General features: G+C 44.7%; 1 protein-coding gene across 1 annotated transcript in view; it reads left to right on the top strand.

Annotated features, from left to right (window-relative positions):
- LOC147124240 (zinc finger protein GLIS3-like) overlaps positions 1–27398 on the top strand; it is a 297628-nt gene that overhangs the window by 223623 nt on the left and 46607 nt on the right. The window contains exon 7 of the mRNA XM_085983481.1: positions 10715–10897. Within this exon, the coding sequence (XP_085839607.1) occupies positions 10715–10897 (183 nt within the window). The remainder of the gene's footprint in view (positions 1–10714; positions 10898–27398) is intronic.

Raw genomic sequence — 27398 nt, forward strand, 5'->3', positions numbered from 1 at the left:
CTTCAAAGATGACTAAGTTCACCACAACAGAAGTAATCACTCCCATGCTCCCACTGAGGAACCATGTTCAGAGGGAGTACAGGTCAGAGACTCAGGATTATTAATAATCCGTGCTTCTTTCCGGTATGTCTCATTTTCAGGAACACGGGTATACTAAATTTATGGAGACAACAACTTTTTTTAACTTGTATATTCTTTGAAATGAACCTAGTGTAATTGACAGATATTTGAACAGTTGGGTGCAAAAGCCACTGTAGACAGCTCTTTGGCAGTAATCGCATACACTTATAACTGAGTCATTAATACTGAATTTTCTGGCCCACTGATTGACTTTCTGTCAAATGTTAGCTGACGTTATTCAAATTTATTGCTGAAATGGTGGAAATTAGCTACTTGGCACATAAAATTGAATATGATGTGTTACACTGGTGGCAGTGAAGAGGTGCAAAATGGCAATGAAGGAGAACTTGCACACAGGACAGCATGTTTCACAAAAGTTGAACTGCTTGTACTGGTGAAACAGTACATCGGGTTCAGTCATGCTTGGCTTGGCACTGTTGCAACTTTGACTACAATAGAAGGCCATTGAAAACCTGGGCCATCTTCATACACAAAATGTTATAAGTTTCTAAAGCAATGAGAATCTTATAAACTACTTGAGATGCATAGTTAAATTAAAGGGTACATTTTCTGCAAGTGAGACAGAGCTTCAATGGCAGCTGGTTGGGAAATCAAGCCTCTTACTTTGAGTGCTGCATTCACACCGCACCTGATTTTCTGACTAGGGATTTTGCTGTTATAAAGTCCACATTGAATTGCTCTTGACCACGTCTCTTGTTAGCCTAGACTTCTCCTACTGCATGGTGTTGTTCCTAGCATGGCTCTTCGTGCCAGACCTGTCAAGATCTCTGTGCATGGAGCAATTGTTCCCTACTGGCAATGTGCCATACAGCTTCTATGGAACAGTGTGCTGCAAAAAGGGGCAATACTATGTAATAGCTTTTCAGATGACCCCTCTGAGTATAAAGCACATGGACAATTACACTGGGACCATTTCTTGTGTAAAGGAATAAAGAGTACAAATACACATGTATGCCAAGGTGCCTACATTTACCATGGCACTTCTGATGCCACTGAACATTTTCCTAATTTCTCCCAGTTACTTCCTGCTGGACCTGGGACACTGCATTCACTTGCCCGAAGGACTCCAACTAGGCCTATGATCTTGTGCTTTAAGAGAGTCACCCTGGTTCACCACATCTCCTACATCAAGACCTTCAAAGCATTGCTGCTAAATGTCAGGGCCCTCCCCATAGCCATTATTACACAAACTCTACATTTACGCTTCACCTTAACCTCCACCCAGCTATAACACTTCTTTCAAATGAGACATTAAACCAAGACATCTGCCCTCTCAGGTAGTTATAAAAGATCCTATTGGCACTAATCAATGAAGAGCAAGTGTCCTAGTCAACATTTATCCCTCAACCAACAGCCCTGAAACAGACTAACTGGTAATTTAAGCCATTGATCTTTGTGAAACCTTGCTGTGTGTAAATTGGCTGCCGTGTTTCCCTACATTACTATAGCGACTACACTTAAAACGACTTTGTTGGCTGTGAAATGCTTTAGGATATTCTGAGGACATGAAAGATACTACAGGAAACTTTGTGCTATCCGGAGGTGAGCTATCCGGCAATCTGGAGCCACCGGCAAAAATCAGCAGCCGTTTTTTATTCTTTTTGTTTGTTTTTTTTTTGCTTTGTTTGAACAGTCAAGCTGTGCAAGGTCTGTAGCTATAGCAACAGCTTCAGCTACAGAGCTTTAGGGCCACACCCGAGTGTTTAGAAGCTGTTGCTAAGCAACAGTGTTTGTTGTCAAATACGGAGATAAGAATCTCCGTATCTCTCAACATTAACTCTGGAGAGTACGGCACTTTTTAGGCAACGGCAGCAGCTCGGTCCCGTGGGTGCCGGATAGCACAAAGTTTCCTGTATATAAATGCAAGTTCATTCCCATTTCTCATTAAGGGCTAGCAGCAGCGCTTTTAGTGCTGCTGGCTCACTCTGTTTTCTGATTGCCGGCCAATTAGCTTGTAGGCCTGATCCCCTGTACATGGCGTTAACTCAGAAAATTAGACCAGGACAGCACCCTCCCCCATATGTGCAGCATCATGCATTGCCCAGTTTTCCTGGTCTTGGAAAATCAGGACTTAAAGGTAAGACCATAATAAAAAAAAGCTCTACAATGAAGAAACATCCATGTGTCCCCAAAAAGATATTACATTGGCCAGAGAAAAAGATTACCAAGCACTTCAAACTCTGGGGAGAATGTCCCAGAGTAACAAACAGGACAAATGTCCTCTTGCAGCAACACCTCCACTTTTTAACCCATAAAATAGGGGGTTTGAATGCCACTCCATCACTTGCCTACAAATTCTGTTTACTTATTGCACATTTATTGTGCCAACCTCTGGAATTTGCCAGCCATTTTTTTTGCCCCAAACAGCAATTGGAAAGGATATAATATACATTAAAAATATTTTTGGCTTTTTAAAGGCTAATTAAATGTTGCCTCATTTGCAGCCATTTACCTTTAATAGCCTCATCCCTTTAATTTTTCAGCCTTCAACAGTTGCTGACTTGCACAATTTGCATCTTCCCTGCCCACCGCAGCCCAGCATCCATATTTAACTAGGGATAATCTCAGGAAAGTCTCATGATATTGGTTCAACTTGAAAGTGGTAAGCACAAAACTTACCACTCCAAAGCTTTGTGGGTCCTTTTGCAAAAATCTAAAAAAAACAGGAGAAGCAACAAAAATATGGAGGCAAGAACTAGAGGGCTAGATTTTAAGCACAATTTCAGGCCAGGTTGGCATGATAAATTGGGGGGTGATGCATTATGCTGCACCCTCGCACCTATACAATTTGCAATTTACCACCAGAAATGATGTTATCAGCTAGAAGTGCCTACTCAACATGGGAAGAGGGGGCAGGGGTCAGTGCCCCGCTGCAACACCCTCAGCTTTGTGTTATTCTGACTGTTCTGTCTTGTGTTTAGGGGCTTCCAATTGTTTGCCCTCACACATTCCACAGAGATGACATTTTGACATTCCCATAAGGAATACCTGTCTGTCTGTGTTACTTAGAGGAAGACGATGAGAATGAGGCCTGGGAACACACTCATAAGGCAGCACAGGAGGCATCTGGCCCCCACCTCAGACACCTCTGCACTTGCACATATAGACCAAGGTGATGTTCCCTCCAGGTGAGCAATGAACAATGCTTGCAGAAGTTATACTTCATTATGAAGCAATATGAAGCATTCTGCCACATGCTGGCCCCAATTGGAGCCCTCTCCACCATGAGCACCGCACTGCCAGCATACTATCCCTTTGGTTGGTCTTCCCTCTATCGCAAATATATTATTCCTTCTTTCACTTATTTGGGATAATGCCATCCATGAACATGGGGTGGGGGTGGGGGGGCGGGGTCAGTGCCCTGCTGCAGCACCCTCAGACATGCATCTTTGCACCACTTTGGTGATCTTTCACCCCGGCATTCCCAAGTACAAGGGTCAAAAAATCCAATGCTGTTCTGGTGGACTCTGGCACAGCAGAAACTATATCAGGACCCAGTTACGGCAGGTCCTGACCTTGTACCCAAGTTTTGTAGATGGAGCTTCTGCCCTTCCTTATATGGCCATCAACATTCGGGGACACGGGGACTCAGAGCCCTCATACCCCAAGTTTGGTTGGGACGCGGCGTAGGATCAGATTTGGTACACTTTGTGTGACCAGGTATACCAGCTGACCAAATGCTAGCAGTGGGCCCCTCCTAGATTGTGGCCTGGATTATATATTTTTAATGATTTACAGGCAACTCCTTTGTATGGGGGTCATGGGACAGCAAAATGTTTCATCTGGGGAGAAACCCATCAGCCGCCTAGCCATGTACACTTAGTGGCCTTTTTTGTAGGGAAAGGAGGCATCCCAGATGTGCCCCATGCCTCTGCTGCCAGGCAAATCTTGGGCTCCCACGCTGATCCCCCCCAACTTTGGCAGAGCAATAGCAGAGGGTGGAACAGACACATTCAACAATTTTACCGTGATCCTCAACCTGCAGAGCTTTAGGATCACAAACACTTATTAGAGAAATAAATTAGTTATATTTTATTTGAACTTTTTCTGAGTTCACTTTGATAGTGCAGAATATGCGGGAGATCAAAGGATGGATATCTATGGTAGTTGAGGTAGTGTAGGTGGCAATGTTGGTGATGGTGTCTTGGTCATAACATAGTGCACATGCAGACATGGCGATTAGTTAATGCACATGGTGAATGCCTTCTCTATGAGAGACTGGCATGCTACTCTTTCAGGCAACAAAGATGTTCCAGTAGTGACATCCTCTGAGTCCTTATCCGTGTTCTGATCTGGCCTTCCCTGGTGGATGACTTCCACCTTCTTCATGGTTACACCTCTTTGGATAGTGAGGTTGTGCAGCCTGCACCAGTCAACGATAACGTTGGTAATCCTGGTTAGGCATCCTTAATACGTCCAGGCATCTGAAGTGCTGCTTCAGCATACCAACAGTTTCTTCTGTTATCACCCTGGTAGATGCATGGACCTTACTGTATCTACATTCAGCTTCAATCCATGGCTGTCACAGGGGTGTCATTAGCCAGGGTTGCAGAAAGTAGCCTTAGTTACAAGAGACATCATTTAAGTCTGACTTCTCCTTTGAATAAACCAGGCACAGAGAATTGCTTAAAAAATATATAACTGCTGCCTGGGAAGTGGGTATTAACCTGCACTATCATATATCATGGACCACCTAAACAGTGATGTAACCCTTTGCACTTCATGGACATCATGGTATTATTTTTAGAAATCTGGATGGCTACATTACATCAGTAACTCCCTGGACTTTGGGGAATTATGCAATACAAAAGAATTGCAGTGCCCCCTCATTCTGTAGTTGCTTTTACATCGGGAGAGTGATGAAGATGTTTGTCCTGTTGAACAAAGTATAAGTGACCTGTGTGAAGCACCTGCGTACTCCGCTTTGACTGTTGCAGTGGCTTGGAAGGAGCCTAAGACGTAACAGTTCAGGGCAGTAGCAACCTTGACTGATAGTGCTGTCCATGTGCTGGGATCTGTCTGGAGGCCAGATTGCAACAGATGGCACAGCTCTCTCACTGCCTCCCTGGTAAAAAGCAGCCTGCGAAGGCAATTCTCTTCAGACATCTGTGTTGATAATGGAGGGTTTGGACAATCTACCTCTGGTGCAAGGGGACCTCCTACGCATCACTTCTTTCATCCTCTTCTTCCACCTCCAAAAACTCATCGAGGATCATAAAGTGTAGCACACATTTCCATCAGAGGCGCTATATAAATGCACAAGTCACTTATACTTTGTTGCTGATAAGAAGCTACTTTCTGGAAGGCCACTATTTATGGGCAGGCTGCGCATACTGCCCAAACCCATTGGAATGAACAGGATTTCATTGCAATACTGCTTTAAATCTAATTTGCATAAGACTGACTATTAAAAAGAAACTGTCACATATTATAGAGATAATTTTATGGCATTATGCACCCAACACGGAGCTTTACCCACTAGGAATGTGATTTTGGAAAGTCGGCCCTCTTAATCCTCCCAATTGAAGGACTTTGCGTCTGTGGCATAAGACTTGGCAGAAACATTACTGAATTGCGCTATTGAAATCTAAAAGCCAGAAGGTATGCTACAACAGACAAGATAAAGCAACCACAGTTGACAGGTACTGGTTATTACAAACCCAAGGGATTCTGGGGGAAGGTAATTGCTTGTTTCATAAGACCATTCCAAATATCCTTGACAGGATGCAATCTGGTAACACTCTGATGCACAATGACCTGACAATGTTGCAATTTGGCTAAACAGAACTGGTGGTTGGCTTTGCATACAACTAAGAAACCAGTTAGCCTCCTACTACTCATAGCCCTAGGGGGTACCCATTCAGAGCTCTCTTGAGTCTTCTGAAGGCCATTCTGTAGAATTTATGGGGCCAACATCCAGTTCCTTTGAAGATTCATAGTTTTAGAACACAAACAATGTTACAGCTTGTTGCATTCTTTAAACAGCATTCTCTTATTTATTAAATAATTATTTTTGCAGGTATTTTTATAGTCCATGCAAAAAATAAACAGCCAATATGCAAAAGACCCCCTCTACCTGGCTACTCCCAAGCTGAAACAGATGGTGTATAGCCTCGGCATCTTCTTTAACCCTGAGCTGAGCTTCAAATCCCAAATCCTATCCATTACCAAGACTGTTTGGTGTTGGAAATAAATGCAACCTTACTTCTACCTCTGCAACACAGCCCGCTTCTGCCCCTATCGCACTCCCACTACCGCTGAAACAATGATCCACACTTTTGTTACCTCCAGACTTGACTTCTTCGATGGTATCTGAGCTGCACCCTGTACAAACTTCAACTCATCCAAAACTACACTGCCCACATCCTCTTTTTGCATCAATTGCTTCTCAGCCATCACACCTGTCATGCCTGACCTTTCACTGAGTATGTTTTCCAGTGCAACTGAATTCAAAAATCCTTGTCCTTATCCACAAATCGCTTCATTACCTAACTCCACAGTCCTCTGCAACCAGCTCCAACCCCATCTCGCAATCTGTATCATTCATTCTAATGATTGTACATTGTTTTACATCCCCCCTCGTGCTACTTTTCTGTCAGTGGCACAGCCTTCGGCACTTCAGCCCTATTCTCTGAAACTTTTACTTTGCTACATCTCTCTCTTCTTTAAAAGGCTCCTTGAAATGTAGCTTTTCAACTATGCCTTCAGTCTTCTCTTGTAACTCATCTATTGCTGTCTGGTGTCTGCTCTCTCCTGTTTGAAGCACATTGGGACATTTTAATGTGTTAAAAGTGCTATAAAATGTAAGCGACTATTTTGAAGAGAACCGCTCCTTTAATTGTACACATTGAAAAGATACAAATTATTAATGTTTTATATTCTAATTCATCCTGTAACGTGGTGAGATTAATTCTACTTTTACGTAAAACGAAAACAGAAATGGCTGGAAACACTCAGGAGGTCAGGCAGCATCTCTGGTGAGAGCAAACAAGTTAGCATTTCAGAATTGACAAAGGGTCTATACCTGAAACGTTAACTTATTTGTTCTCTTCGTAGATGCTGCCTAATCTACTGATACTTTCCAGCATTATTGTTTTTTTTGTTTCAGATTTCCAGCATCTGCAGTTTTTTTACTCTTTTATGTGGATATACTTTCCAAACTATCCATGACATCTGAGAGCTGATTCCCTGATCGGGCGCACCCGGCCTGAGCAGGGCTCAGACTAAGTATTGGTTAGGAAATGGAGGGCCCTGGCCCCAGATTTTCAGTATATTTAAATTAGTGAATGGAAAATCGGGCACAATGGGCCTTCAGTTTCTGACTGGTCCTGCCTGCAAGCACCGCTACTTGCTAGGAGAGCCCAATCGGAATCAGCCTTTTGACATCGTATTTAACAATACATTTATTTTTACCACTTTGCACTCCAGTGCCTTCCTTTCTCCCCTGTGGCATTTCTCCATTGCTACTTCATACACTGATTCCAAACCCGCAAAAAATTACTCAGTCACCCTCTTTGGTGAAGCTTTTATCGTTTTTGGAATATTCTGTAAGCCTGGCAGGAGTGTAATGTGTGAGGACTGGAAATTAACCTGGGACCTGGAGATGTTTCCTGGATTTCCTATGTGAATCCCTATTGGGGCAGAGCCTCCACCCACTTTAAACAAGGTCACCAGCACCAGAGGGGGCATGGCCAGGGGTTATGGACTCCCAGACCAGGAGTTTCCATGTCCCCAGCCTATGAATCCTCCAGCAGACTGATACGTCCAGGGAAAGCAGGTGGCCTGCCAGCCAGCATGGTGGGTCCTACCTGAGGGTCCAGGCCTGGGACTTGGACACCTGAAAATCTTAAAACATTTTGAACAAATTTTTGGCTCCCTTATACTCCTCATACAGAGTTTTGCGCTAGGAGTACATACAGTGAAATGGGCCACATGGCCACATTCCTGAAGTGCACTCCGGTTGTATAAAGTTCTGCGCTAAGAGCAAACACTTGCCCCCATCTATGTGTTATTTGAGACGAGGAAGAGCACAACAAAGATGAAAAGGAAAGGAGGACATGTGGTAGGATGGCTCCCGAAAGAGAGAACACAAAGACATTGAACAGCAAAAATAAGGAAGGAGGAGAGAGACTGAAAATGACAGAATGTATCAGACAGAATTAGTCGCAGTCAATTAAAGAGAGAGAAAGATAAATAAAGGCATAGCTCTTTTGACAAAAATAATTGAAAGTGAGAATTAGGATACAGGAAACTTTTGTTTAACCAGAGGTTAAAAGTCCGGAAAGCTCTATCTACCAGCAAAGTTCAGGAGCCGTTTTCTATAAGTTTTTTTACTTCTCGTTGCTTTTTTTTTCCCAGTCAGGCTCTGCAAGGTCTGTAGCTAAGCAACAGCTTCAGCTAGAGACGCTTGCAGCTGCAGCCGACTGTTTTGAAGCTGTTGCTAAGCAACAGGGTTTGTTGCTTCACACGGAGCTGAAAAGCTCTGTATGTTTTAACATTGCCACTGGTTTATACGGCAGTTTTGATCTAATGGCACCAGCTCGGTCCCGTCAGTGCCAGATACCAGAAAGTTTCCTGTAATAGGAAATCTGCAGCAAAATACTTTAAAGAATAGAAAATAATAGCATTATAATGCAGTTCACTGTATACATTGACAAAAATAATAGTAGAGACGAGGGGGCCACAACTGCACAGGTGGCTTATCCTGGCGCAAATGCTGAGATATGCCCACTGGTGATCAGATTTGCACAAACATATGCAAAGAACCAGCAAAGGTTTTGCAGTCCAGTTCAAAGGATCTCTCAGACTGCATTTGGATGCAGGCTGCATTTTAGACACAGCGCCTCAAAAGTACATAAAAGGATAGACACTAGAGAAAGAGAGAGAATGAAAGAGAAAGATATCTAAAGGTGAGTCAGAGAGTAATGGATGATATGGCTGATACACCTGTGTAGGTGGGAAAGAGATGCGTGCACAATCATTCTTCAAGGTTTGCACAGGTAATTAAAAATAACACAGAAGTAAGAAAGAAGACAGCATAAACAAATCCATATGTGTATTATAGATTTAAGTAAATGCTATTGTCTCTGTATTAAACACGGCCAAACAATCTGCAATTGAATTATCTTTTCTGCATCGTGGACTCTGTAACATAAACTCAGCCCTTCATTGTCCATCGTCAATTAAACAGTAACATACAAAATGGCAAAAATGTACTTGTGTTGTGTTAAAACCCTGAATTGCATTGGAAACAAATAATAAAGGCAAAACAAAAACATCATTTATACCAGAAAAATAGGGATGAAGGAGCATTTTGTTTTTTAATTCATAGAAACATAGAAGATAGGAGCAGGAGGAGGCCATTCAGCCCCTCGAGCCTGTTCCGCCAGTTAATGAGATCATGGCTGATCATGCAAATTCAGTACCCTGTCCCTGCTTTCTCCCCATATCCCTTGATCCCTTTAGCCTTAAGAAATATATCTAACTCCTTCTTGAATATATTTAATGAATTGGCCTCAACTGCCTTGTGTGGTAGAGAATTCCACAGGTTCACCACTCTCTGGATGAAGAAATTCCTCCTTATCTCAGTCCTAAATGGCTTACCCCTAAATTCGTCTGTTTAACATAGCTGTTGTTGAAATAATTAAAGCACTCTGTATTCTTTCCCTCACACTGGACATGATCTGGGACAAGGTAGCATTTCTTCCACATTATTAGGTTTCTTGTTACTAGGCTACAATTGGATGCGGCAGATAATATTACGAGATTCTCTGAATTGTGAATAGGAAGTTGTAGAAGGGTGCAAACATGCAGAATGAGTGCAAGGCAGTGTGAAAGATGTGTTCAGTATGCGTTCCGATGGGCCCTGCCAGCTGGCTTGGCTTTGATAGAAGCAGTTTTCTCTTGTAATAGGACTCAGCTGTAACCTTTCACAAAGCAGTCCACTTCCAGCAAGTGTAGCATTTAATTCATTGTAATTTTGTGCTGAACATTGAGAACAGCTGCCTTTAGTCATGTGCAAAGATATGTTGTCTCTAAAGTTGATCAGCACTTTTTTCCATTCAAATTTATACAGAGAATGCAGTATTTTCAGTATGTCATTTTGTAATTGCCCATAATAATGTGATAAAATAAATTGACTTCACTTACACGGCAGTGTTTTTTTCCCATGTGGGTTGAGCACTGAACAGAGCTGGAAAACTGATTTGGTCCAAATTATTTGTGGATACTTGAAAATGCACTTTAGTCAATTTAGATCACTTTAAGTTTTGATTCATTTGCCCCTCATTCATGCACAGAGTGGCAAAATGCCAGTTTTGATATGCCCAAAACCACTTTCCAAGTTCCACCATCTTGGCTAACCAGCTGACATTAAAGGTTACATTGTTTTCCATACTTGGCAGCTAATGGGAGAATGACAAGCTTTCACAGCCTTGGGGCAGCACTCTGTCGTTGCTTGATTGCTGGGAAAGTTGTACAACCCTTCAGAGTTTAGTAGATGAATTTCATAAGTAACAAAAACAAATTCTACAGTTAGGTCAGTTTATCTAATTGCTTTGTTTTCTCTTTATAGGTTATTATGGTCAGTTGCAGACTTTCTACCCACCCCAGTATAGTGAAACTTCTAGAAATATACGCCAAGCTAGTCCTCGTAATATGGTGCCTCCATTTGAAGATTGTCTATTTCCCACAACTGTGGGACAAGCTGGATTTGATGCCTTCCACAGAGCATTGTCTGCTCATCCCAGTTTTCCAGGTGAATATCTATTTATATCACACTTCCTCCCCCATTCCCTACTGGGCAATAAATATGTAATTACATAAAAAAAGAAATTTCCAAGCTGCAGTTATTAAACTATCTACAATGCTAGGACAGGACCTTGTGACTACAGTTGCCCACAGGGAAATGCCAGGATTACTCTTGAAGCTTCATTAGTGGTGTTGAGTAGTTTAAACTGTTTCCGTAATGGGAAAAGAGGGAAATCAAAGAGAGTTAACCTGAACCACTATCTTCATCTCTAAGACTTTGGTTATAGAAAGGGCATTGCCAGAGAATTTTGAGCAAGCCACTTGCCCACTCTCAGGGGAAAGAATAATGCATGGTGTGGGTTGAAGTATTTAAAGAAGAGGGGAATTAAAGTTGAAAACACTTCCAACAGTTACAAAATATGAATAAATAGTCATTGATAATAAGAATACAGTGTTGTTCCTTGTAGCAATTTTGATTTGAAAATTAAATGATTGTCCAGTACCTGTATAATTTTTCAATTGCAATGTTATAACTTTAATGATGCAAACAACAGATTACATTCTTAACAGCTATGTCGCCATTCACATATTTATTTTAAACTGAGAAACTTTCTTTCCAAGTGTTTAAGTGGTCACGCTGAATAACCACTTCAACACCTGTTCAGGAGATATCCAAATCAGTCTAATGAAAATACTGCCGTTGCTTCACCCTTATACTTTGTTTATTTTTCATTTTACAAAATCAGACTGCAAGCCAAATGTGGCAAAGGCCATAAACAGAGAACTAAAGATGATTGGAAGTGTATTAATAAGGTTGTAATATAAACAAGTGGCTCCAACCACATTATGAAGTGACAGAGAGAAACTCAAGCTGGTTATATTTTCCATTTACTCCCTATGACGTTTTGGGATTTTTTTTGACAATTTTTCCACACAAAAGATTTGGAAAAAGAGTTACTTTTAAAGGTTAGGTTTTTAAAACAGCGCTCAGAGCTACTCCCACTCTGCCATCCTAACTTTGCTGGAATTGCAGCGCAAACTGCATTTACACATGCAAACGAGATTACCACCGCACGTCCAGTGAAATTACGGTAGTGGAGCGGCAGCAGCTCCAAGGAGATTCTGGGCCAAAGTGTTTTCATACAAGTTTAATGGGGGAAAAAAGCACTGAAACAAAATATGGCTAATATGCTAATGGATAGACATTGAGGTTGTTTTCCCCAATGACTGTAAACAATAAGCAATTCATTAACCTGTCTCAGTATTTGTAAACACCTCACACCCATTGTGTTAGGAAGTCTCTGGACCTGGGTGCTTGGCAGGGATCATCTCACAGGCTTTACCTTCTGGCTGTGAACACGGGCTGATAAGAGACAAAGACATAGGCAGTCAGTCAGGTTTTAAAAAAAGAAAGCTGCAAGGGCAAACTTTTGCCAAGTTCAGAAGGAGAATGCAGGAGGGTAGTTAAGAGTTATTTTACTTTAGTCAAGCAAGATGGCCCACTGATGTGGGGAAGCCTAGCATGCTCTTTATTTTGTACTTTTGCGCAAGAACAATTTGTACTGATTAAATTAAGTCTGTCTGATGATGACTTGCTCTGCATGTTCACTTGCTGTGAGGTAAAGCAGCTTAACAATCCATATCTTGCCTCATTTTACCATGTGTTTTCTGTCCACCTTTGAAAATATTGGATAGATTTGTGGCGGGAAATGAGAAATTGGGTGTACCCAATTCCTGTCACAAAAAGATGCTGTTGTTGCACCCCTGGGTTATGCTATCATATAATTAGATATTGGACAGTGTGAATCTATCCCAGCTCTTAAGGAGCTCTTAGGGAGTGCCACTGAACCCAAGTATGTAGCTAAGGCCTGACCCTAAATTCGGAACATTCGCATTGCATTAAATCCCAATGTACTGAATCACTTCCAATTCACTCCCATTGTATAGAATTCCAGTACATTTAACTAGTTCATATTATATTACAAGAGAAATGCAGGGAACAGCATCAACCGCTGTACATGGCCTTCTTTGATCTCACAAAGACCTTCGACACTGTCAACCATGAGGGATTATGGAGTGTCCTCCTCAAATTCGGCTGCCCTCAAAAGTTTGTCACCATCCTCCGCCTGCTTCACGATGACAGGCAAGCCGTGATCCTGACCAACGGTTCCACCACAGACCCAATTCACATACGAACCAGGGTCAAGCAAGGTTGTGTCATCGCACTAACGCTCTTCTCGGCCATCCTTGCTGCAATGCTCCATCTCACCCTCAGTAAGCTCCCCACTGGAGTGGAGCTAATTTACTGAACAAACGGGAAACTGTTCAACCTCCGTCGCCTCCTGTCCAGATCCAAGGTCGTCCAATCCTCTGTCATCGAATTACAGTATGCAGACGACGCTTGCGTCTGCGCTCACTCGGAGGTTGAACTCCAAACCATCGTCAAAACCTTCACCGAAGCGTACGAGAGCATAGGCCTTGCACTAAACATCCGTAAAACAAAGGTCCTCTACCAACCTGGCCCCGCCACACAGTACTGCCCCCCGATTATCAAAATCCACGACAAGGCCTTGGACAACATGGACCACGTTCCATACCTCGGGAGCCCACTGTCAACAAGGGCAGATGTCAATGACGAAGTCCAACACCACCTTCAGTGTGCCAGTGCAGCCTTCGGTCGCCTGAGGAAGAGGGTGTTTGAAGACCAGGACCTCAAACCCGGCAATAAGCTCATGGTCTACAGAGCAGCAGTGATACCCGCCCTGCTGTATGCCTCAGAGACATGGACCATGTACAGCAGGCACCTCAAAGCACTGGAGAGGTACCACCAACGCTGCCTCCGCAAGATCCTGCAAATCCATTGGCAGGATAAATGCACCAACATCAGTGTTCTTGCTCAGGCCAACATCCACAGCATTGAAGCTTTGACCACGCTCGATCAGCTCCGATGGACGGGTCACATTGTCCGCATGCCCGATACGAGATTCCCAAAACAAGCGCTCTACTCGGAGCTCCGACACGGCAAGAGAGCCCTAGGTGGGCAGAGGAAACGCTTCAAGGACACTCTCAAAGCCTCCTTGAAAAAGTGTAACATCCCCACCGACACCTGGGAATCCCTGGCCCAAGACCGCACAAAGTGGAGGAGAAGAATCCGGGAAGGCGCTGAACACCTCGAGTCTCTTCGCCAGGAGCAAGCGGAAGCCAAGCGCAGGCAGCGCAAGGGGCGCACATCAACCCAAGCACCCCACCCACCCGCCCCTTCAACCACCGTCTGCCCCACCTGTGACAGAGACTGTAGGTCCTGCATTGGACTCATCAGTCACCTGAGAACTCATTTTTAATGTGGAAGCAAGTCATCCTCAGTTCCGAGGGACTGCCTAAGAAGAAGATTATATATACTTGTAGACAAAATGATTCAACATGGTGTTTTTATTCAATACTTTTTTATGTTCATCGCCATGAAAACTAACCAACTGCAATATTCTACCTCAAGATGCCAATTATTTTAGAAATTGAATCATTTTTGTGTGAAATATAACTTATTAATCTTTTTCTATTTTGTTTAGGCTCTAGTTCTGTAAGATTAAATGGGTTGTGGTACAAGGGTTTGCCAACTGGCTATTTTTTATCTGAACGAGATAAAAATTCTGATGAAGCATAATCCTGACTCAAGCGGAACGTTTCTTGGCAAACTAGTTATGCATTTATCAGAATTCAATTCTACCAGAACAAGATTTGAGTTTGGACATAGGCCAGCAATACTTTTTCAGTTATAACTTCACTACTATTCAAATACCAATACTATATACATATTTAGTTTTTTTTAATAATTGTGAAGTAAGTAAAAACTCTGTACTCCAAGATTACAAAGTATAAGCAATTGGCTACTCTCACATTCTGAATTTATAGGCAAAGTTTAAAATTGAACCTTAGAGATGATGGGGTAAATCTTCCAATTTGGCCCATAATGGAGGAGAGGCAGGAACAGTGTGCTTCAAGCCCACAATTTGGTTTAAGGCAGACCACATTTAGATTTCCTTGGTTGCCTCAGGAGCCCTAAGCAAGTGAGCTCTTGGGATGTGTAATAACCTATTTGGGAGTTCACAAATTTGTAGGTGTGAGATCCTGTCTGTTGCTGGGTCTTAAAGGAGAAATGATTTGTGGAGGCATGATTTATCAGATGTTAGCATTGAATCCTGTTGGAGCAAGTGCATCTCAGAAGGAACAATTATCTTGGCCACAGCCCTCTAGAAGTGTGTTTTAAAGTGAATAGGAGGAAGTATGAACCCATGTCAAGACACACAATAACTCGCAAAGGACATGGTTTCAAACATGCAAGAAAAGGAAAACTAAAGTTGGTCCAAGTGCCCCAACATTCTCTTACATAGGGCACCAAAGTATGCATTGTACTCTTTCACTTCTCTCACACTATAGGGGCAATTGACAGTGATCAAGTATGCATTGTACTCTTTCACTTCTCTCACACTATAGGGGCAATTGACAGTGATCAAGTATGCATTGTACTCTTTCACTTCTCTCACACTATAGGGGCAATTGACAATGATCAAGTATGCATTGTACTCTTTCACTTCTCTCACACTATAGGGGCAATTGACAGTGATCAAGTATGCATTGTACTCTTTCACTTCTCTCACACTATAGGGGCAATTGACAGCGAGCAAGAGGAAGAGGCCGCAAATAGGTAAGTCCAAAATTATTTTTGCGGGCCAGGAGGAGTAGAAGTGCTCCTCTGAGTTCCACAAGAATAATGTGAGCTGCTGCCACCCTGGGTGCTCACTCCAGACCTACCTTCCTGCCAGCCTGATCAGCCTCCGGACTGCCTGAAATTGCACTGGCCGAAGAGCCGTCAAGCTGCAGCAGGATAATCTTCTGGAATATTCAGCTTGCCAGTGCAGGTTAATGAAGCCCCACCCTCAAAACGGACCGGGCCCCCCGCCAGTGGGATTGGGCTGCCAGCCCGCGTGCTCTGCTGGCCTGCCGCCCAATAGTTAAAATCACCCCTACGTTTTTGGGGCCTGTTCCTCTTGACAGCCCGATTTTACTGAGTGGAATGTCTGCAGTGCACACTCCACTAAGTATGCCCTCAAATTGCATCGGTGTCCTATGTACATCATAGGAACCCAATTTTCATAGATTAATGAGGCTCCCACATTATTCAGGTGGGCACCTAGACTGACTCAAGAAGTCAGCACTCAACAGACTCACTGAAAACCGCAAACTGCTGGTCTCAGTATTAAAATAAGCAGCATAATGAGAGGCACATCTACTTCCAGCTCTTGCATTGGAATTACAGGCGGTGATAGTTATAAACATACAACATTTCATCAGAAAGTATAAAAAGAATGTAGACGTCCCTGAATTGCTTTCCCGATGTGACAGGTCTGAACAGCCTAATTTGGAAAGAACAAGTTGAAGGGTCCCAGACCTGAAACGTCTCTGTTTCTCTCTCCACGGATGCTGCCTGGCCTGCTGAGTTTTTCCAGCGTTTTCTGTTGTTATTTTGATTTTTCATTTGTTTGTCCTTCAGGAACTAGGGGCTGCTGTGTAATTTGCACCCATTGAATGAAAAAAAATGGTACTAACCCTCAGCTTGGGTGGGAGATCCTCCATCTTCCTCATCTCCACCCCATTGCTTACCATTTACCCACCTTACCATCCCTCTGTCATGCAACATCACATTGTCCTCCTGGGCACAACGTTAAAATGAGAGCCACCACAAAACACACATTCCAAACATAATTTATAAATTTGTCAAATTCAAATCAAAAGAACAAAGTCAACTAACCACCCTTGTGCATTCCCTTAGTATCTGTCTTTCATGTGCCTTTTCCCACTCTATTGCTCCTACGAAGTGCTCCCCAGTGGCTGCAGCATGGCTGGTGGAAAACTACTGACTTTCAGGGCTGGATTTTTCCAACCTCGGCGGGTCCATGGCGGGCGACATCCGTGGCGTGTGGGGACCTCGCATCTGACTCAATCCCAGCCCCCAACAAGATTTTACACTAACAGGGCTTCTTTAGCCCGCCCTGCGAGGTTCCCGGCCAATTAATAGGAAGCGGGTCAGATGATGTCATTTGATGTCGTGTCATCAGCCGGTTTCCTAAAAGGGGCCATGTCCAAATTGTTTTTGACAGTTCTGCTGTCAGTGTTCTACAGCATTGAGGTGCTGCAAATACTGACAAGCACTGCACAAAGGTGCACAGCTGCACCCAGGCTCTCCCATGACTCCCTCCATATGCATATGGAGGGAGTCACAGCACACAGGGAGGTTCTCTTCCCTTCCAATGGGGGGAAGAGAACTCCCCAGGACACCAACGCAGCCTGGTTGCACATTGCACAGATGGACACAAGCAGGGATGTGACCAGGAGGACCAGGCTACAGTGGCGCAAACCTTTCAATGATCTCAGTAGATCACGAAATGTTATTGCAAAGCCACGCTCAACCTTATCCTGCTGTGCCACTTATCACATCCCCATCACTTTGCATTCCCTACCCTACTCCTGCACATTTTCACATCAACTTACCTTGCACCTCCACCCATCCCTCTCTATCTATATTATCACTTCCCCATCTCACTAGCCACCTCTCACACTCACCCTCATCCTTGTCCAATCATACCAATTAACAACACACAAGGGTAGGCACTTGGGTGTTTTAGCCAATGTTCATGTAAACCTTCTGTTAATGTGTTGTCAAGCATTGAAATCCTTATTGTCACCACTTTGCCTTCTTGGACAGATTTGTGTGCACCTTTAAAAGTGTGTTAGTGAGTTCCAGAGAATGGTGAGTCATAACGTCCCCCCCATCCCCGCAATGGTGATGAGTGTGAAAGGAATGACTTGGACATTGTTGGGATGCTGTATGGTGCTGGTGTGGGGTGGTGCCAACCTAGTGCATCATGTGGCAGCCAGGGTGTACCGTGTTAAGTGAAGCAAATCTGACCATGGTGAGGCCATCGCTGGCATCCCGGGCACCAATGTGCATTGGTGATGATGCCCCCTGTCCTGAGCAGCATCAGTTGATTGCGGAGACAGTTGGTATGGATGTTGGTGATGCTGGTGTTGGGGCTGATCATGTTGGGATTCAAAGGACCAAGGTGAGATTTTTTCAAGGGCACCGATGCTGATGGAATAGATAGGCAGGTGAAGTTGAGATGACAGAAGTAATCTGTCAATGTTGAGATAGGTTGTTCCAGGGAGGTGACAGTGGATAGAGAGATTACTCCTAACACTTCAAAAGTGCATAAAGCTCAAAAGTGGGTTCCAAATCATTAATGCTCCAGCTTCTAAGATTGGGAAGTGAACAGCTGTGAAATGGTAGGTTTTATACCACTTTTGCAGCTTTCGCCTATTCACAGCAATCCACAGTCATTGAGAACACAACGTACTTACCTGGCGTGATAGTCGCTCTCTGGGAACCTCTTTGAAAACCTGGTGAAATGGTAAGTAGATGGGAAAATGGTTCTTAACTACCTTTTAATAAGCTTCTAACATTCTAAATTGGCTGACCCAACGCTTGGTGTTGGGTCTGTTCAGGGATGATGGACCCGATACTTGGGAAACTGACAAGGAGGCGAGTTCACAGCGGGATACTGACCCGTTGTCAATCTTTGTGATTTATACAGCAGACCCACCGCCAAACCTGCACTCTGAGCACCGGCAAAATTCAGCCCTCAGTGTGGGAAACTACAGATGGCCTTGCAGGACGACCTCAACCAGCTCTGGACCTAGAAGGCCCGGCTGTAGACTGCTCCACCTCGGCATGGGCGGCAGCAGTCTGAGCTGGCTGGATGAAAGGCAGCAGCAAGGCACTGGCAGTGGTGGGAGTAGTAATGCTGTCATCCTGAGAGAGGACAGCAGGTTGTTGCTCCATGGAACAAAGTTTGCTGGCTTGCTGTGACACCTTGCAAGCCCCTTTCGACACTCGTAAACCCAGCCATGATGGCAAGCAGAGACTGCAGGAGAACAGTCTGCGCTTCCACTGCAGTATTGAGATGTTGGGTCGCTTTCGCTACAATGGAAGCTGCAAGATCACCCATCACACTCAGTATCATGTTTGGGTCCATTTTCGGGCCTTGTCCAATTTCTAGGCCCTAAAGTCATGTTCAGCATGTACGCCGATGGCACCCAGCTCTACATTGCCACCACCTCTCTCGACCCCTCCACTTCCTCTGTGTTGTCAGAGTGCTGGTCCAACATTCATTCCTGGATGAGCGGCAATTTCTTCCAATTAAATATTGGGAAGATAGAAGATGTTTGGCTAGAAATTCATTATAGCCAAGGAATGGGCAGTGTTTAGACTAAAAATGGTGAATTAGCGCCAGGTGAAAATTGTCTAGACTGCAGTGAAATTTGTCCTCACTCCTCATTAAAACAGAAAGGCAGAGTATTTCCTAAATGGTGAAAGATTGGGGGATGCAGATGCTCAAAGGGACCTGGATGTCCTTGTACATGAGTCACTGAAAGTGAATGTGCAGGTGCAGCAAGCCATTAGGAAAGCAAATGGTATGCTGGCCTTCATTACAAGAGGATTTGAGTACAGGAGTAAAGAAGCCTTGCTCCAATTATATAGCACCTTGGTGAGACCACACCTGGAGTATTGTGTACAATTTTGGTCTCCTTACCTAAGGAAGGATATATTTGCCATAGAGGGAGTGCAACGAAGGTTCACAAGATTGATTCCTGGGATGGCGGGACTGTCGTAAGAGAAGAGATTGAGTAAACTAGGCCTGTATTCCCTTGAATTCAGAAGAATGAGAGGGGATCTCATTGAAACATACAAAACGATTACAGGGCTTGATAGGCTGGATGCTGGGAGAATGCTTCCCTTAGCTGGGGAGTCTAGAAACAGGGGCCACAGCCTCAAGATAAAGGGTAGGCCATTCAGGACTGAGATAAGAAGAAATTTCTTCACACAGAGGGTGGTGAATCTTTGGAATTCTCTACCCCAGAGGGCTGTGGAGGCTCAGTCATTGGGTATATTCAAAACAGAAGTCAATAGATTTCTGACTAGTAAGGGCATCAAGGGATATGGCGATAGGGCTGGTGAATAGAGTTGTGGCAAAAGATCAGCCATGATCTTATTGAATGGCGGAGCAGGCTCGAAGAGCCGGATGGCCTACTCCTGCTCCTATTTCTTATGTTCTTATGTTCTTATTAAAATGATTGGAGCCATAAATCTAGTCTAAAAATCGAAGCTCATTGGCGTTATGCTGAAGAGATGGATCAATATCGGGTGTGGTCTAAACGCAAGTAATGATTGCCATAGGTTTAAAGGGGAGGTCCTTGATGCTGCAGAACCTCATTCTCAGTATTGTTGGGTGTACAGCTGCCTCAACAACCATAAGAAGAAAAACAAAGAGAAGGAACACTTATTTACAAATGCTGATGGCAAATCGCCGCCCCAGGGAGAGAGCCTGGGGCTTTCCGAGGATGCTTTGGAGGCATTGACTTCAGCGGTGGAGAGAAGACGGGGAGTCCTGTACCAACTGGCAGGAGGCCCTCGCCACAAGTCTGCCGGACTGTGTGGAGGGGGGTGGCACACCATGTAACGGGCAGCACTGTGGTCCCCAGGTCCCACCCCCAGTGCAGGAGGAAGTTTAACGACCTCACGCAGGTGGTCAAGGTGAGTGAAGGCTTCAACAAATGCTACATACCACCAACTGTACCACAAGCTTCACACACTGCTCAATGTACCACACCCCCAGCACTCACCCACCAACAATCTCTACCTAGCAACACTCACATCTCACACCTTACACACAATGGCAGGTACAAGGGTTATTAGTTATTAGAATTTATGTGATATGTGTGATATGTTTAGAGATAAATTTATTAATGGTGTTTGGAATATTTTGTGGCCTCTCTCATTTCACTTTTGCACCCTGGAGGACGCTGTGATATGCCTTGAGACAGGGATTGTATGATGGGGATGTGGTGAGCTCTGGGGATCTGGGGTTTCATTCATGTAAATTGGAGTCTGATGAGCCGGTCACGGACAGCCTGTCAAGAAGGCCGATTGTCTCGCTCCCTCCCTCTTGTTCCTCCTCCTTCTCGTCCTCTTCCCCCTAGTCCTCCTCCTCATCCTCCTCTGCCTCAACCTCCTCCTGAGGTGGTCCCACAATCCCTGCTGGCAAGGGCTGAGCCCTCATGATGACCAAGTTGTGGACCATGCAGCAGACTACCACGAAATGGGACACCCGCTCTGATGAGTATTGGAGGGCTTCTCCCGAGCGGTCAAGGCAGCCGAACCGTTGCTTCAATAAGCCGATGGTCTGCTTGATGATGTTCCTGGTGGTAGCATGGCTCTCATTATAGAGTGCTGGACACAAGTGTTGGGATTGCAGAGGGGAGTCATGAGCCAGGTGGAGAGCAGATAGCCCTTGTCTCCGAGCAGCCACCCTTGAGCTTGACATGGTGGCTGAAAGAGTGCTGACACACCGGTCTGGTGCAGGATGAAGGCATCGTGGCTGCTTCCAGGATAGCGGGCATTGACATTGAGGATTCGCTGTCTGTGGTCGCACATCAGCTGCACATTAAGTGAGTGGTAGACTTTGCGGTTATGGAAGATCTCAGGATTGTTATGAGGTGCCTGCAAAGCCATGTGGGTGCAGTCGATGGCACCCTGCACCATGGGGAAGCCCACTATCCAGGCAAAGCCACATGCACGCTCGTCCTGGTGATTGGGAAGCCACTGTAGTCCTTTCTCCTGCTGCAGAGAGCCTCAGTGACCTCCTGGATGTAGCATTGGATGGCGAACAATGAGATGTTAGCTATGTCTCCTGTTGCAGACTGGAAGGATCGGCTGGCGAAGAAATTGAGGGCCACAGTGACCTTGACTGACACTGGGAGAGCCGTGGTTGCCCTGGTCTAAGGCTGGAAGTCTGGTTGCTGGAGGTGGCAGTGTTCTGTGACCACTTCCTTGTTGAAGCGAAGCCTTCTAACACATTGCTCCTCGCTTAATTGAAGGTAGGAGAAGTGCTCTCGCAATACTTTCAGAGGGTAAGGCCTCCTGTTAAGTGCCCTGATGGCCCTCCTCCTCCCTCTGCGCACATGTTCCCATCTTTCTCGCTACCTCCGTTCCTCCACCATAGATAATGGAGGGCGAGGTCAATGCCAGTATAGCCCCCATTAATCTTAGCAAGTGTTGTAATTTGAATCTTTCCAGATATAATTATACAGTTTTGAACTTACCACAACACTCTTGATACCAAAGAGCCTTGAAATTACTAAAGAAAACTGTTGCAGTATCAGGAACTAACACACAGCCACTCAAACTTCACAAACCTGTCAGGTGTGAGTGATTGTTGATGATCCCTTTAAATAGCATCGCTGGAGCCAGCTTCCTGCTGCTGCACGCCACCTCAACCTGTCATTGTTAACTCCAGCCAGTAAGTCCATTGGCTATAAGGAAGTTGGGAGATTGGGCGTCCAGTGAGCATTGCACACTCACTGACATCATGATCTCCATGATGGCGAGGTCCTTGGCAAGCGAGGTTACTGGCAGCGCTACCGGTAACACCAATATGGCGTGTGGTGCTAGAACCGGCATCAGCTGTCGTTACAGCTGTCAATGCCATTTCAGTGCCATCTCCTAGCGCTAATGTGTGGCATGAGTTTTTCCCCCATTATCTTCGGTCCCACCACAAACTCCGTTCCCTAGCCACTGATTCCATACCGCTCTGTGGTCACTGTCTCAGGCTGAGCCAGACTGTTCGCAACCTCGGCATCCTATTTGACCTTCAGCTGAGTTTCCAACCCCATAATCGCTCCATCACAAAGATGTCTTACTTCTGTCTCGGTAACATTGTCTGTCTCCGCTCCTGCCTCAGCTTATTTGCTGCTGAAACCTTCATCCGTGGTTTTGTTACCTCCAGACTTGGTTATTCCAGTGCTCTCTTGTCCTGCCTCCATTCTTCTAACCTCCATAAACTTGAGCTCATCCAAAACTCTGCTGCCTGTATTCTAACCCGCACCAAGTTTCACTCACCCATCACTCCTGTTCTTGCTGACCTACATTGACTCCAGGTTACCAATGCCTCAAGTTTTAAATTCTCATTGTCATAATCAAATCCCTCCATGGTCTTACCCTTCCCTATCTCTGTAACCTCCTGCAGCCCGTCAGACCTCCAAGAACTCTGAATTCCTCCAACTCTGAACCCTTGTGTATCCCCCATCCCCTTCGCCCCATCATTGGCGGCTGTGTCTTCAGCCATCTAGGTCCCAAGCTCAGGAATTCCCTCCATAAACCTATCTGTCTCTCCACATCTCTCTTCCTTTAAGACCCTTTTTTAAAACTTACTTCTTTGACCAAGCTTTTAGTCACCTGACCTAATACATCCTTCTTTGGCTCAGTGTCAATTTCTGTCTTATTACACACCTGTGAAGTGCCTTGGGGTGTTTTCCAACATTAAATGCAAGCTGTTGTTGTAAAATGTTCACATTATTAGGAGGATATACTATAATGAGTAAGGGCCATCGTGCAAGTAAAAGTAGAAATGCAGTTACAGTGGCAAATAGGAAGGTTGTGAGTGAAGAAAGCATTGTAGCTAATTTTTGAGGATGCCAAAGGTGCCCTGGGGCAAAATGGTTGTTGCTTTTGCACCAATCTTAGCAGACCTTGAGATCTCTGAACTTCTTTTGCAGTTGAACCCATATCCTTAGGGAGTTACTGTGCACAGTGACACGAGTTGTCACCTCTACTTTGGAAAACTCCTCTATGGGGCCTGTGGTCTTGGGTGCCCTCGTGAGTTAAACTTGCTCCAACAGCCAGCACCTCAATGAGAACCTTGGGAATCTTGATAAACTCTTTCAGCCTGTTCCATCTTCTGTATTATTGCAACAAACCCTTCTCCCTTTAAGAATATTTTAAAGCCACCAACAAGCTGATCACCGTCCCACAAAGTCATGACCTCCCAGTACAGACACTACACACACCAGGAGTTCATTTGTTTAATGTTAATGAAGCTTCCAAACAAATTGATGCACATAAAACACCCTGCAACCCTGTCTTCCCCAATACAGACCTGGACTGGAAAATTTAACCCGTTGTGCGTTATGCTGGTGTGGTGCAGTATATAACACTGTTCGTGAATAAATGGATTGGGGGCGGGGGGGAAGGAATAATAATAAAATTTGGTACTAGCCCTTAACTTGGGGAAATCCTCCAACCTTGCCCTCTCCCGCATTTCCTGTAGCCATGGAAGCCTACATGCCATCTGTGTGAATCCATGAACGTGCAGTATGCAAGTAACTTGTGTTGACAGTGTGTTTAGTTGGCTAACTTGCAACATTACAAGTATATTTCTGCACCAGCAACATGAGCATGCACATCCATGTGTCAAAGGGCTGTAAGGTTACCTGAATGCTTTGCGTGCTGCCTCAGTGAAACAGCACTAAGTTGAGAGTGGACTAATTGGCCATATACTAGAAGTAGGGAAAGTGTTGATACTCTTACTTTGACAATTTTCCTGAGTCCAGAAAATTTCTTTCTCAGTTACTCCCATGGCATGGGATTGACACTTGACCAGACAGTTTTAATTGTGCTCCTGATTAGAAGGTACTCCTCAGCTCCAAACGGAGCAGCATTCCTTGCAGCATCTCATGGAGCAAGACCACCTCAGCAGCATCCTGAAAAGAGGCAGTCTCGCTCCTGTCCCTCCTCACTTCCATCCATAAAAGGAAAGCTAAATTTGTCAATATGCAGTTCTGCTTTAGTTGCGAGTAACATCTCTCTCGAAGAGCTGTTCCTGCACTGAATTTCCTGCCCTATGCATCCAGTGCACTCCCTGTGCATTAGCCAACGGCAGCACCCAACTGTTGCCCTTGCAGAGATCAGCTAATACAAACAGACTGGGGATGGAACCTGATAACCTCTGCTCTGTGTACCTCAATTACACATCAAGCTATGCCTTTACCCATTCTATGCAATATTTTCCCCACTATCTGTCACTCACACTTTTAGTGAATACTATATCCTTCATTTTTACAAGACATGCGAAAAACATCTAGGGGTAGAATATCAACATTTCACAAACTCTTTGTCCACCTTGAATCTTTAAATCCAATAACCCAATATTGGGTTCCTGAAAATTGGAAGTGGAAGTCTGAATGGACTCCCAGTTTTAAACTTTTGAGCTCTTTCAGTATTTTGCACCAATTTTAGTAATATTTGCCATGTGAGATATTTTTGTGTTGGCAGACTATTCAATACAAGTTGAATGGTGGTAATCACACAACTAGTTTGGTAGAAAATGTTGGTCATGGATCTATGAACTGCTTATGGAAAAAAGAAACAATTTTTATTGCTGTATATGTATTTCAGGTCATTTAATCACTCACACAGCAGCTGAAACTCTTTATAACAGACACAAATTATAGAAAATCATGGCAGCACAAAATATCCATGGCAAAATGCTTATTGTATCCTCACATGCTCCCACAAATACCCTGTATGGAAAAGTACAGTAACACTACCAATATGTAAAATGATGGAACATTGGAAAAATATATATATATATCTTGATAACTGTCACTGAAATGCAGCCCAGTGGTGTGGTGACTCAGTGTACTAATGATCCATGCTATGAAGGATACAGTACATGCCAGCAATTTCCCCATATGGTGAACTTCTGGGGAAAGTGCCAGGACTTTACCCAAGGCTAACAAGTCATCCTGTATGCCATTTCCCATTCATGCACCTGCTCACAACCAGCTACAGTGCAGCAGTGGCAGAGGCATCAGAGCAGGCTGTCTATCCACCTTCTTCACTCTGGAATGGTAAATGGCACCAGGGGACCTGAAACTGGGAGGGAAAGCAGCAAGACAAACTTTCCTTTACTGTCATAACATGGAGGCCTTGTGCTTGTATGATGGGAACCAGATGGCAAAACTCCACTGTGGAAAATTCTACACAGTATATATATATATATATATAAAATATTATTTATATTATATATAAAATAGCAGATGTATGAAAGTGTTTCAAAACTGTAACAAAGCATTAGGGGGGAAAAATTTATTTGGTTAGTGCCTCCAGTTAGCGCCTCCGGGGGCGGCGGTAACTGGGCGCTAAGGACTTACCGCCCGTGCGCGGCGATTTTAGCGCTGCCTGTGAAATTCAACTGGCAGTTGGTGGTGGCGCTAAACATTACCGCTCATACATTAATCTGTCACAAGAGCAGTGCATTAGAAGGCTCCGCTTCAACAAGGAGGTGGTCACAGAGCTCTGCCACCTCCTGCAGCCAGAGCTCCAGCCTCAGTTCAGGACCAGGACGTTTCTCTTGGTGGCAGTGAAGGTCACAGTCGCTCTCAATTTCTACACCAGCGGCTCCTTCCAGGCTTCAACAGGGGATATTGCAAACATTTCACAGTTCGCGGTCCATTGCTGCATCCGGGAGGTGAGAGATGCTCTGTACAGAAGGAGAAGGGAGTACATCAAGATAATGAAGCAGTCCATGCCCGCATGCTACAAGACCTGGACAACGTTCAGGCTTGGGCAGATAAGTGGCAGGTAACATTCGCGCCACACAAGTGCCAGGTAATGACTATCTCCAACAAGCGAGTGTCTAACCACCATTCCTTGACATTCAACGGCATTACCATTGCCGAATCCTCCACCATCAACATCCTGGGGGTCACCATTGACCAGAAACTTAACTGGACCAGCCACATAAATACTGTGGCAACAAGAGCAGGTCAGAGGTTAGGTATTCTGCAGCGAGTGTCTCACCTCCTGACTCCCCAAAGCCTTTCCACCATCTACAAGGCACAAGTAAGGAGTGTGATAGAATACTCTCCACTTGCCTGGATGAGTGCAGCTCCAACAACACTCAAGAAGCTCGACACCATCCAGGACAAAGCAGCCTGCTTGGTTGGCATCCCAGCCACCACCTTAAACATTCACTCCCTCCACCACCAGCGTATCGTGGCTGCAGTGTGTACCATCTACAAGATGCACTGCAGCAACTCGCCAAGGCTTCTTCGGCAGCACCTCCCAAACCCGCGACCTCTCCAGTTAGAAGGACAAGGGCAGCAGGTGCATGGGGACACCACCACCTCCAAGTCACACATCATCCTGACTTAGAAGTATATCACTGATCCTTCATCGTCGCTGGGTCAAAATCCTGGAACTCCCTACCTAACAGCACTCTGGGAGTACCTTCACCACACGGACTGCAGCGGTTCAAGGTGGCTCACCACCACCTTCTCAAGGGCAATTAGCAATAAATGCTGGCCTTGCCAGCGACGCTCACATCCCATAAACGAATAAAAAATAAATCTCATTCCCCATGACCAGAGACAAACAACATGAACGCTCATGTGGCTTCGCAAGGATAGTTGGTTTCCCCATGGTTCAGGGTGTCATTTACTGCACCCACATGGCATTGCGGGCACCTCATCACAATACAGAGGTGCCCGCAACCGCAAAGGCTACCACTCTCTGAATGTGTAGTTGGTGTGCAACCACAGACAGTGCATCCTCGCCG

The sequence above is a fragment of the Somniosus microcephalus genome, chromosome 1, assembly GCF_052327205.1.
Source record: "Somniosus microcephalus isolate GS21.2 chromosome 1, FLI_Smic_1.0, whole genome shotgun sequence".
NCBI classification, from domain to species: domain Eukaryota; kingdom Metazoa; phylum Chordata; class Chondrichthyes; order Squaliformes; family Somniosidae; genus Somniosus; species Somniosus microcephalus.